The 12,993-nt window shown below is 40.2% G+C and overlaps 1 protein-coding gene across 8 annotated transcripts in view; it reads right to left on the reverse strand.

Annotated features, from left to right (window-relative positions):
- The window catches only part of KCNIP4 (Kv channel interacting protein 4), a 459,791-nt gene that overhangs the window by 24,964 nt on the left and 421,834 nt on the right, over window positions 1-12,993 (reverse strand). Inside the window, exon 2 of one of the 8 annotated variants that reach the window (XM_010576849.1) lies at window positions 7,850-7,860. The exons of the other annotated variants lie outside the window; for them this stretch is intronic. Coding sequence (XP_010575151.1) covers window positions 7,850-7,860 — 11 coding nt within the window. The remainder of the gene's footprint in view (window positions 1-7,849; window positions 7,861-12,993) is intronic. 8 annotated transcript variants of the gene reach the window in all.

Genomic DNA, 12,993 nt, shown 5'->3' on the forward strand with positions numbered 1-12,993 from the left:
TTGATTTATGTCACTTATCCTCAGCCAAAATCAGCTCTTCACCATAACTAAGCATGTGCAAACACGTAGTAAGAAAAAATCCTGTTTGATCAGAACAGACAGACAAACAGCAGTCACGGAGACAGAAGTACAAAATTACTTGTTCCTGGTCACAGAGGCTGTCACTGATGGAGGCAGAACTAGAGCACAGTTCTCTGTAAGACCAGATAAGTACTGACTGCTGGGCCACACTGCTTTTCAAACCAAAGCCTTTGGGGAACGGGAGGAAGAGTGAAATGAATCTAGCATCTCTACCCTTCATCAGGTAAGGAGCAAACTGTTAACTGAAGTGGCATCTCCTGTCATGTATTTGGGTGTGAAGGCATTCTAAAACGTCACTCTCTGCTTTACCAGCTCCCCAAAAGACTGTAGTCAGATGGTCTCATGTCTCTGTGGTCCCTAGCAGGTTTACTACGCTGCCTGTCTTTTTATCTGAAGCCTTCTGGAGTTCTATAAGTGCATGCAAAAAAGCAGTATTTTTACTTGTATTTGAAGCACAATAAAGAAAACATCAGTGAAGTGTTCAGATACTCACTGATGTAACATTATAGTTATTCATGTAGAAAATGTAACAAAGGTATTTGATAAGCTCCTCTTCCAAGCATACATTGGTATATACTCTACATCATTCCCAGACCTGCCCAAGGAGGAAGAGTGCAGCCTTCTCCCTGAAATGGGTGGGAGTGTGAAAGGACAATGCAGTATTTTAGAATTCAGAAAAAGAAGCCATGGCTTCTTTCTGTTTTGCGGGTAATTTCTTTTCAGACAAAAAGCTAGGCATATTGTGAGTGAACTAAAAAGAAAACCTGCCTATTTGAATTCATACAACTCTGATTTTGGTGTTTTTTTTAATTTTTCTGAGATGCTTAATAAATAATGAGTGACTGAATGTGCATTTAAGTTCATCTAACTCTATAGTTATTAACATGTAGTGATTCTCCTACCTTTCCCTTGGATGAGAAAGACATTCATGCTATGCTCATTTTGCAAAGAGTGCTCTCCCCTTTTTTACAGGAAATGCCAGCAACTCCAACTGTGTCAGTCCTTAGTCTGAAGCTGTGAAGAGTAAGACTCCCATTTTCTGACCGCATTTAAACGTTGTGATGTTAGAGGGGAATTAAAGGTACTCTGGAAAAATTTGTCTGATTTATGCCTTGTAAGTTCAAAATAAGTTAGCAGCCTGTTTTTAGAGAAATAAGTGATGTGAACACCTCATTTAAAGGTAGTACCTTTTTCTGTCACTTAATGAACTCCAGTTTCACCATACTGTTTGAAAGAAACATTGCTTGAAAAAGGCAACCTACTTTCACAGAATTACATATTAGAAGAGCCAGGAATGACCTCTTGTGTTTACCTAGGTTGACCATCTGTATTTTCCTATGCTCTTTACCACAGCATTGCCAGTAACACCTTACCTTTTCCATCCTTGGCGGTCTGTAGTAATGGCATCTTAATGACATTAATTAAAAATCTGTAATGCTGGCCAATTACTCTTATCAGAAATATCAGTTCAAACTTTTCTTTCTTTAGCTTGGATCTTTCCTCTGAGACTCTACAAGAAAGTGAACACTTCTGTTCTTAATAATTTTAGTCTAAATATATATGTAGCCAACATCATTTATCTCCAAGACTGCTCTTTTCTTGACTCATAAATCTGGATTTATTGTGTTTATCAGGAGATTTCTCTAGTTCAGTGAAAGAGATTTAATATTGCAATTGTTAAGTATGCCCCATGGCTTTACATCAAGTTATTGCTGACTTCTTCCATTGTATCAACTATAATTAAAAAAATCTTTCTAACCTTTCATTAAACTCTTATAAAAGAGAGCAAAATAATTAAATAGTTTGAAAGAAAAACGTGAGGCTTATTTAAGCCATTTCCTATATTCTTTTTTCCTCCAGCTGTATATAATTTATTTTGTTACAGAAAAATTCTGTTTGACAGTCTTTTAAAATTGCATTAATGATGTATTATATTTTCCTTCTGGAGAATAAAAGGAGGAAAAGTTAATCTTGAATGGTTTTTCCCGAGTCCAGTGCTCCCTCCTTTAAAGAGAAAATAATATAAACTGACAGAAAAAATGAGGCAGGGAATAATAAATATGATTCTGCCTTTTGATGATCTCTCTGGCTTGCAATTTTACTGCTGGGAAATTACATTTCCAGCACATGGTCTTATGAACCACTCCAAAACTTGTAAATTATTTACAAGATTCATGCTGTCTAAGCTGTCTTTTCTTCAGTATTTCTAAGAATACTGCAATAGGTGGGTTCTTCTTTACTACCTATCGATGCCCCTTTTAGACAAGAGGCAAACCCCAAAAGACACAAAAAAGGAGAAATAGTGAAAAGTAGGAAAGGGAATGAAGGAGAAACAAACTCAAAGCTCAGACATTTGTCTGCATAACAAACAATTTTGTATGATGGATAAAGCTGTATTAGGAGCTTTGGCAATTTTAAATATGTTTTAATTATAGTTTTTTGCACGACAGGTTCTCCATCCCATGCTTTACCCACTGTCAGTTTTCATTCTGCTTCAATTTAGATATATGTTCATGTCCATTGACTTAATTATCTCCAACTGATAATATTTGCTCTTTTTGCATGTACTTTTATTCTGACTGAAAATTTAAATTTTCCAAAAACACAGAACTTAATAGAAGAACACATACATAGCATGCATATACTTTAAAGCTAAGTCTACCAAAAATCCCACAAACTAAACCCACAGTGGCTTTTCATAGCCCAGTCCAGTTCCTAATTTTTCATTTGAGTATAATAGGGCTTTGATCAAAACAGTAGGAGAGTTTAACAAATGGCCTTCATGTAATAACATAATCTAGGCCAGATTAATAGTGAAGTCTGGGCCAAGAGACACCTCACGAAGCTCAACAAGAATTGCAGTGTTCTGCATCTGGGAAGAAATCATCCCTTGTCCCAGTACCAGCTAGGAAGTGACTGGCTGAATTGCAGCACTGCCGAAAAGGGTGTGGGGTTACAGTGGATGTCAAGCTGAGTATGGGCCCACAAAGAATTCTTACTGCGAATAAGGTAAACCGCCCACTGAGCCAAGGCCAGCAAGCTGAGGGAGTTACTCTCTCTGTCTACTTGGGACAGTCTTGGGGCCCTCCCAGGGATGTGGAGGAACTGATGAAGGTCCAGCAGAAGGCCGTGAAGACTACTAGGGGTGAGAGCACATGGCCAACAAGGAGAGCTGGGCTTGTTTGGTCTAGGCCATCGCTAAGGGATGAGCTAATGGCAGCCCACCTGAAGGGCAGTAACAGAGATAAAGGAACCAAACTCTTAGGAGGGGCAGACAATTTAACAAAGTTCAGTGGCCCCAGTCTGAGGTTTGTGAGCTCACATTAGACAGCAGGAAAAACTTTTTCACTCTTCTTGGTACCCTGAAGTGTGGTGATGCTTGAGACAGCCTTTAATTTCAGTGAAAATTTGTGCTGTTGAAGAGCCTTGGAAAGTTGTCTGTGTATGTGGCAGAGCTTTTCTAAGGGATGAGAGGCTTTGTTTGGTAAGTGGACCTTGATAATTTGCCATTATGAACAGAAACGTACTGACCAGGACAGAAGGGTGAGGGTTAGAGACTTGAGACAATAGGTTCTGAAGCTTGTGGTTTTTCAGTCTTTAATGCTTTTAAGGTTTATGAAAATTAACTTTTAATTTTTTGCATTCCCTTCTTCCAAAGCTGCATACCTAAGGTTGATTTAAATTTGCTATATCTAATGTTTGTTCTGATGTATGTGATTGAAACATAGGCCTTCTTATGACTTGTATATTTGCAGAAAACTGAGCCAAATGATAATTATGCAATTCACATGGTTTGCAATACCCAATTATTTTCTCCCACTGTGAAGTAAAATTAGTGATTTTGGACTAAACATCTAGTTTTATTCAGAAAAAGACACATGTATTTGGTGCTTAATCAATGCACATTGATGTGTATTTAGCCTATATTGGCCTCCCATGGCAAGATGTCAGTGGCTATGTAGTAAAAGTACTCAGTAAAATTATCAGCAAAACATTAGTCAATGTTTTATCAGATGGAAGCATTTTTTTAGCATGGCTACAGGAATGTATTATATCAGCAAAGTTTATACTTGAAATGTACAGTGTTTTTTCTAGGCTTATAGAAAATTTAACCACAAGGCAACTCAGGTGATCTGAAAATTCATTCATTAAGGTATTTAAGAACTATATAAATTATCTGGAACAAGCCCAGTGATACTCAGTTCACAAACTATTCCTATCTTGATCCTCCTCCAAAATAAAACATGTGTCAAAAGTAGCGCCCATAAGAGACTGTGACAGACTGAAAAAGTTAATGTCTCAAACATTGTGGTGGGGCAAGTTCTCCATAACAATGAACCCTGCATAACAACGAACTGTAGGTGAGAAGCCAATCAGCAACAGGACAGGGAGGCCATGCTGGAGGATGCCCCCCAAGCCCACCGACCCATTTCCTGAAGGTTCTGAAAGCACAAACCGTGCATGACACCTAATTAGCCTAAAGAGTTCAAGTGTCCACCTGAAGGAGGGGCAAGGAGATGATAAAAGAATTGAAGCCCCATGTGTGCACGCCCTCCAGAACTGGACCTCTACACTGGCTGTACCAATGCTGGACCCAGGACTGGTGAAATCTGTCTCTTTTCTTTTTATCTTTCTCCTTTTTCATAATCCCTACACCTCATCCCTTTAGACATAAAACTGTTGATCAAGTCTGGGACTAGGAGTGGATCCAGCCACCTCTGGGCCCTTCTCAGAGAACGAGTCTAGGAAGCAAGGGGGTCTGCTCTGAACCTCATGACTCAACGGGAGGGCTCTCCTTATTCCCTAACTGATGCACATGGTCACCACAGGTTACGCGGTTTACTGAGGTAGTTTCATGCCAAGTCCTGTTGTGAGAGACCCCACCACCTACTGTTACACCTTCCAAGTTCAGTCTGCTTCAGCGACGAATAAAAGAATCAACTGATTTTTGGTGTCGTTTCATCTTAATTTAACCCAAGGGAATTCTGAACTCACCATGACTCCTCCGTGGTCTGTCCAGCACGGGTTGTGACAGAAACTAAGGTACAAACAGTCTTTCTGAGGATGGAAAAGGTAAAGACTTTGGTAAAATGTGTCTAACATGATCTCACTATGCCTTGGAAGAAGGAGAAACACCAGATAAATCTCACTCTAAAAGGGCCCTTTTGTACCCTGACACAAGCTGACACGTTGACATCAGCATGACATCCACCCTGAAGACCTTTGCCAGAGCAGCGTTGATCAGGCGTTGTACCGCAGCAGCTGAGCCAATTAGATATTTGTTGTACAGATGCGACACTAGATCCAAAACCAACTAGACTTATAAATCGTACCAACTGCCACTTTCAAAACCTAAATCTAGATCTCTGACCCGCAATAGCCTCTATATGTTTTGCCAATTCACTTCACATAACAGTGTTTAGCTTCCCAGTGTTGTTGTTCAGGCAACGGCTCTGTAGCCATAGGCTGATTGCAGCCAGGAGGGTAAGTAGTTACAAAAGCAGAAGGGTGCGGGTGGGAGGATCAGAGGCAGACAGAAAAAGTTCTCTCAAATAAGCAGTGTCACATTAAAAGAATGGTTTGAGTTTGTTGAAATGACAAATATGATTCTAAGTGCTCTTATGATTAAGCAGCTGGGTCATTAAAAATGCATCTATCTTATGTTTAGATGGGATAATTGGCTGAACAGGGATGGTAAAGTTATACTGCACAAAGTTAAAGTTGCAAAATGAAAACAAAAACCGGAAGTGACATAAAAGCCTGTATTGGGTCTGGCTGAGATGGAGTTAATACTCCCCATAGCAGCCCTTGTAGCGCTGTGCTCTGCATCAGTAGCTAGAAAGGTGTTGATAGCACACCAGTGTTTTGGCTACAGCTGAGCAGTGCTGGCACAGCATCAAGGCTGTCTCTCCAACATTTTTGCCCCCCCCCAATGGCAGGCTGGGGCAGGGCAAAATCTTGGGAGGGGACATAACCAGGACAGCTGACCTAAACCAACCAAACAGATATTCCATACCATATGACGTCAGCTCAGATATAAAAGCTAAGTAAAGGGAGACGGAAGGGGGGGCATTTTGTCTTCCGGAGCAACCACTACGCGTACTGAAGCCCTGCTTCCCGAGAAGCGGCTAGACATCGCCTGCTGATGGGAAGTAGAGAATAACATCATTTGTTTTTTCTTTGCTTTTGCACGCGCAACCTTTGTTATCACTTTATTAAACTGTCCTTATCTTGACCCACGAGCCTTTTGTTATATTTTCTCCCCCCCGTCCAGCTGAGGAGGGGGAGTGATAGAGCGGCTTTGGTGGGCACCTGGCATCCAACCAGGGTCTTTGGCTTAAAGAGCAACAATGGCGTGGCGATGGCAATTTCAATGTCAAGGTTTCTGAGGTGTTTGATTTTCCTTCCTACAGCTGCAAATCCGCAACAGCTTCTTTCAAATGCCTCCTTTGAGTGCCTGCTGTTTAACATAATATCCCAGTTTGCCTCCAACACAGGGTAGCCCAAGCTCTTTTTCCCAGACCTGCCAATCCGTTGGGCTCCTCCGGAGCTGCTCGGTTCTGCCGAAGGACGGATCTTGTTTACGGACATTTCTGTGCTCATTTCCACGCTCATTTCCCTCCACTCCACAGGGAGAGCTCTCCCCGGAGCCTCTTCTCAGGTCCTCTGGCTACTGCCCTACTCCTGGCTTGTCTCTTTTCTCTTTATCCTTGCAATAGGGCACCACGTCCTATTTCACACAGTCTCTGTTTCCTAGTTCTTGGAAGAACAGGTCTATCAACCCCCCTCTGAATCCCCACATCTCAAATTCTTCTCTTTCCTTTCAGAAGCTCCTTCACAGGTAACCTTTAATCAGGCTATCACCAAATATTACCACATAACAGTCCAAGATCAAACCAAGAACACATCAGATAGATGCAAATTTCCAGTCAGATCCAAAACCCCAGCTCACTTTTAAGAACTGGTACATCCTGTGAAAAGCATGAAAGAATATCTTTCCTAATATTCTTCCGCATTCTCACTTTGTGTCAGATCTTGCCTTGTGCTGTTTCTGGAGCATAAGCCAGAGAAAGGATGCAGAGAGAGAACCCTTTCCTGGAAAAAAAGCAGGTGCAATTCAGGATTGCCAGCAGGAGGGAGCGTAAGCGATAGCATCATGTTACATCGATATGGTAAATTCTCATGGCAAACAGGAAAACCCAGTGCTCTCTCAGCAACTGCAGCACTTGTGGGCCATGAGAAAAGGGTGATCTTAATTTGGGATGCAGAAGCAATACTGAAAAATTATTTATTTGGACATTAAAGAAAACTATTCAAAGATGATATAAGTAAGTTTGTATGCTATTGATGAGAAGAAGTTTTATTTTGACTAGGTGTTTTATTTAATTGTAAATAATTAATGGTAGTGTATAATGTCCTGATGTGGACCTGAACATGCGAAATGTTAGTTAGGAGACGTTTATACACTAAATTTGTCTAAAAACCTCATAGCCTGCAGACACAGGAAGAAGAGAATCCAATGGCTGCTGCACCTTATTCCTCTAGGGCCAATGCAGGAACTGGCTTTTTACAGTTTTACTATGCCTTACAGCTTTGGAATTCAGCTAATATCCAGCTGACACGGTATGAAACGATTTAGTCGTGTCTGCAGACCACTGAATGTACTTCAAGCAGAGTAGAAAACAAAAACACAAGCTAATACACTTCTAGACTAAACTTGTTTATATTTTATTTATACTTAATAAAATTGTTTATATTTTATAAGCATGCTGCTCCTGGCTGTATGCTAGATTTTGTTAGGTTATGTGGTAAAAGCTTGTCTGCCCACCCACAGAGGAGCACAAAGAGACAATGGCAGGTTGGGGAGCCCAAATAATGCTGCTCCCAGGACACCCAGGGCAGTCTGTCTTGTCTTCTTCTCAAGCTCCTTTCCAGCTCTTCCCTGGGTGATGGCTCTCCATTCTGTGTGTGCTCAGGTGTATACAGGGGCACGAGTGCTGCAGCTGGGGTCAGACGATGGGTTGGAGGGCCTTCGGCAGTGTGAGTGAGTGTGTGCGTGCTAGCAAAGATCAAGCTGGATGAGCTGGTGAGCAGGTGACATGATCTGGGAGCCAGGATACGAGGGGGTGTCTACAGGTTAACACCTTGGTGGGGTTGGCTAGTGGGGACCAAGGGAGTCCTGGCCGGCTGTGTGTGCGCATGAGATGGTCTGTACCAGCAACTGGAGTGGGGCTGCAGCCTCCAGGGCTCTCATGCCCAGGTGCCAGCAACTGGGGAAACTGGTATCCAGGAGCAGCTACTGGGCATCTGAGCCCAATGTCTGAGCCCAGCTGCTGGAGGGATCCACACTGTATGTATATGTGTGTGTATATACATACATATTCTCATTAGCGGACCGCCGTCCTGCTCAGCCACAGAGGAGGGCAGGATAAGGCTGTTGGTGCTGTCTGTGAACTGTGTGGCTGACCATGTATATAAGTATATATGTGATGTATATGTGTGCTCTATGTGCGTACGCCTAGTGGGAATACATCTTCAGTCTCTCTGCTGGATGGATATGGGGACACGGCAACAGCCTCTTCTCTCTCATGCTGTGAATCTGGCCTGACGTTTTCCCCATAAGAAATGTAATTATTTCATTTTTAATTAATACATTTATATAATTCATACATTAATTAATCAGTTTTGTATTGATTTTACTTGGGAATACCTTTAGCATTAAAGATGTATTTACCAAATACCAACAGGACTAAGCTCAAGTTTTGACTAATCTTGGAGCTGCATGCTGAGAATAAATAAGTTTGTAATTTTGTAACTCATTTCTCTGTAGTAAATATAAATCTACTTGTCCTTGATATTTTCATCAGGAATAGGTTTCATTGCCCATTTCTTTTGAAGTGAGTGCTAGTGTGATTAACTTTATGTCCTGAAAGTACTTCTAGAATACAGGGTTCTCTTCTGATATTGGGGTTTTTTTCAGTAAAAAAGCAGAACACATATCAGAAGTGATCTTCGTGAAAAGGGGCTTGGTGGTATTGCTGGAGTTCAGATCACAGTATTGGCCAATGCAGGAGAAACACCAAAAGCAGGGAAAAAAACCTGCAGCAGCTAATAAAAGTGAAATTATTTTAGCGAGACTTCAAAGTAGATGATATAAACAAAATGAGGTTTCTGAGGGAAAAAAAGTTTTGATGTCATTAAAGGAAAAGCAAATGCAGTCTGAAAAATATCTCAAAAGATATGCTTAAAAGAGCCATGCACTAGACTGGGAAGCAGCCTCAAAAAACTAATTCAGAGAAACCCTCTCTCTTGAAATATTTGAAATGTGGCCGAATAAAGCACTAGAAATTAAGACTGGAAAAACTAACCTGGGAATAGTTAGATAGTTCAAAAGATCTTTTTCTTTTCTCATTAATACAGATTTTTAAAAATGCCAGACAAACATATCCATGCTCCTTTTTTTCTTTTCCTTTGCTCTAAATACTTCTAGAAGAAGAAATAACAGAAGAAAATGTGGGAAGAGGAGAGCAGCTGTTTTCCTGCCAAAGTTAGATTCCCCTCCCAAGAGGGCAATGCATTCTCAGAGACTGAACTATAAGCAGAGTACTGTCCATTAGGTGTTGGTAAAATTTCAAGGGGTTGTTTCTCCTATGAATTATAAGAAAAAAACCCCATGTCTTTGTAATCTATTATAGAGAGTCATTTCTCTGAACAGCTTCTTTGAACTGGCGTCTTCTGGACTGCTGCATTGTCAGTATTTGGGCTCCCACTTTTTAACACCTCTTTTTGAAGCTAGGTGAATGACAGAAACATTTAGCTTCCTTTGTATAGATTTGTCATTCAACACATCAAGACATCAAATGGGAGCTCTGAGGAAGTTTTTAGGAAATCAGAGCATGTATGAGATAATTGCAATGACTCCAGAAGAGATGATACCTACTTTGGCTCTTTTGATCAGGCAGTTACATTATTCCCCCACCTCTGTGTTCCTCTTGAGCTTTGGTGTTTGCCTACTATAAAAGCCAGTTTGTCAAAGGACTGGGAGGATGACTGGCAGGACAGTGTCTCAAACTCCTCATAAAGGATGACAATTGGCTTTATTCTATCTTTATACCTATCATTTTGGGGTCTGGCCAGGCCTACGATATAATAGCACAAGTCCAGACCTTACCTGCCTTTCTTCTGAAAAGCTGTTGAAGGAGCTGCTGCTAATTACCAAGAATGTGGAGAGATGGGAAGATAAGCAGAGGCAGGCTGCAGTGGAAGAGATGGGGAAAAGAAAGTTTTGAACACGTGTGCATTGGATGCCTGGTCATCATCAGCAGTGGCAACTAAAAGGGCTCAAAGGAAAAGTATTTGTTCTGGTGGTCTGTGCAGATGAAACCATAAAAGTGAGGCTTCATAACATCATAGCATCTCACATTAAAAACATAAACCACACTCAGTATAAATAAGAAAGTGTCATTTCTTTCCCTCTGCTAGACAGGGGAGCTCCCTCCAGTTTTACAGCCTTATATGCTGGCTTAGTAGCCAGGTTACCAGCTACTCTAGCCAACAAACAGAACTGCCTTCTTCTTCATGCTACTTACCCATTAATAGAATAGCAGTTAATTTTCTTGGAGAGAGAAGACAATTCTTCAAACAACTCAAACATGAATTTTTTACTCAAATCAATTTTCATATTCCCTTAAGTAATCGAAAACTTTTGCTAACTTTCCTAACATTTTAAAATTATATTCTGTATTTATTTTAATTAATTAATTATTGATGCTGTACTGATAAACAAAGAACTTTCAAGCTTATGTAGATCTGGGTATACCAGAGAAACCAGAAATGGACTAAATCAGGGTTTTTTTTCTCTGTTTGAGCATAATTCATGCTCCATAATTACGCTATGTCTATTTAAAGTAGAACACATACAAAGTATAGGACAAAGTGTACTTAAAACATAGTTATAGCTAAAAGAATTTAATATAATTTTTGTCCGAAAAAAGCTTCCTGGAGTAAAAAGAAGATTAATTAGTATATTAGTGAAGCTTTTCTTACTTTGTAGGAGAGTTGAGAGTCCCAGTACATTAATATGTGTAAGACACATGAAGATACTCAGAGAGTAGGGATTTTAAAAGCTCAAAATACAAGGTGGTGTGGGTTTTTTAAATTTTTATTTATTACACTGCTTGAAATTACTCTTATGAAAAATTTAATTTTAAGGCCAGCATTAATATTCTTTTCATCTGTGGGATATTATCCCCACTATGTACAACAATATACGTTATATATATGAATGAGTATGCTTATAATGACCTATTTCTAGCTTGATGGATTTTCACTCATTTTCTCTAATGAATAACCTATGTTCAATTCAATTACATTGAAAACTGCTGGTGTTTTTAATTTCAATTATGATTTCTACTTTTTGTGTTATCAGGAAAGGGACAGCTATTAATGTAACCTCCTGTATCGAAACTGAATTAGTTCTTGGGGTTTTTTTTTCTGATTTGGTTTCTCATCTTAGTTTTCTCAGGAGTAGGCTATAAAAAAAAGCTTTCACAGCACCTTTTCTTTATTGAAACAGTTCTTGGTTTACATTTTTAAAAATAATTTCTGTGCATTCATAAAGAAAGATGTTGTAACCAAACAGTGATGAATGATGAAATAAGTTGACCAAAGGTATAACTCAGATCAGACTTATTTGATGACTTCAAGAGGGCCAAAATTTCCTCCTAAACCATCTTGCTATTCGTTTCAATTATTGCAGAATTAAGCCTTATAGAACGCAGGAGGCATCCCCAAATGGAGTGCACTAATTACTGGGTCTAAAGGGACATCCTTCCTTTCGATCTTTCCTCCCTGATCTACAGTACAGTAGAATTACTTCAGCCAAAGGCTCATAGGGCAACATCTCAGGTTGTTGCATTATTATTTCTGTCACAGAAGCTGTTGACTCATTTTATAGCTCAGTGGCAACAGTCTACATTTCTAGGAACATCGTGGAAGTCAGTGGATTTGATAGCATCAGTCTCCATTGACATCCATTGGTGAAATACATCTAAAAACTCCCTTCAAGCCTTGTCTCATCACGTAAAAGACAAAACTTCTTGCTTCTATTTAGCCATGTATAGAAGAGTCACAACAATACTGCCCAACGGCACAGCAAAGATGTGCAAGATTTTGAGCCTCCCACTGGAAGATAGTCTAATGAACAAAAGCCTTTTCCCAGCCCCTACTTGCTATGGCAGTTTCAGAAGAAAACAAGCAGAAATAAAGGAATTGGCTCACATCCAGCATGTGTGGCTTCACACAGTAAATAACAATCAACACTTTGGCTGCTTCCATGATGCAGCAGGCGAGATGCCAGAAACGCTTTTAATCAGCAACGTTCTTTGCTTAGCAATGCCCGCTAACTAGTGTAATTTTTATTTTCCTATTATTAGCACTGGCAGTAAAACAACAGTAAACAACATGACTAAAGATTTGAACTTAAAAGCTCACCCCAAAGCTTGAAACACCAAACTTTATGGGTGAGTCCTTGGCATCTGAAAGGTAATTACTGTTTCTGCCCTTACTTGTCACTACAGGAGGGCATTTTACAATCTGGACTTCACAAATAGGCAGGAGCTATAATCAAACTAAACGTAGCAGAACCCATACTTCAGATACTGAGCGGTGCAGTTTGCTGTAAATACTTTGGCAAAGACAAGGTATTCTGCTTCTTGGGAGAAGCTGTATTTAGTTAAGCATTTCTTCTGCAACTTGCCTTTCAGACGTTCCCATGTGAGTGCTTTTGATCGAGTCCCTTCAAATTGACTGAAATCCTAGGGAGAGGAGGAGGAATAGCTCCTTGCTGGCAAGTGCTAGTTGCTCAGGTGCACTCCCGTAGACCCGCTCAAGTGATTCAACTTGAGCAAAACG

This window comes from Haliaeetus leucocephalus, unplaced genomic scaffold (assembly GCF_000737465.1).
Source record: "Haliaeetus leucocephalus isolate CR32 unplaced genomic scaffold, Haliaeetus_leucocephalus-4.0 Scaffold545, whole genome shotgun sequence".
In the NCBI taxonomy this organism is placed as follows: domain Eukaryota; kingdom Metazoa; phylum Chordata; class Aves; order Accipitriformes; family Accipitridae; genus Haliaeetus; species Haliaeetus leucocephalus.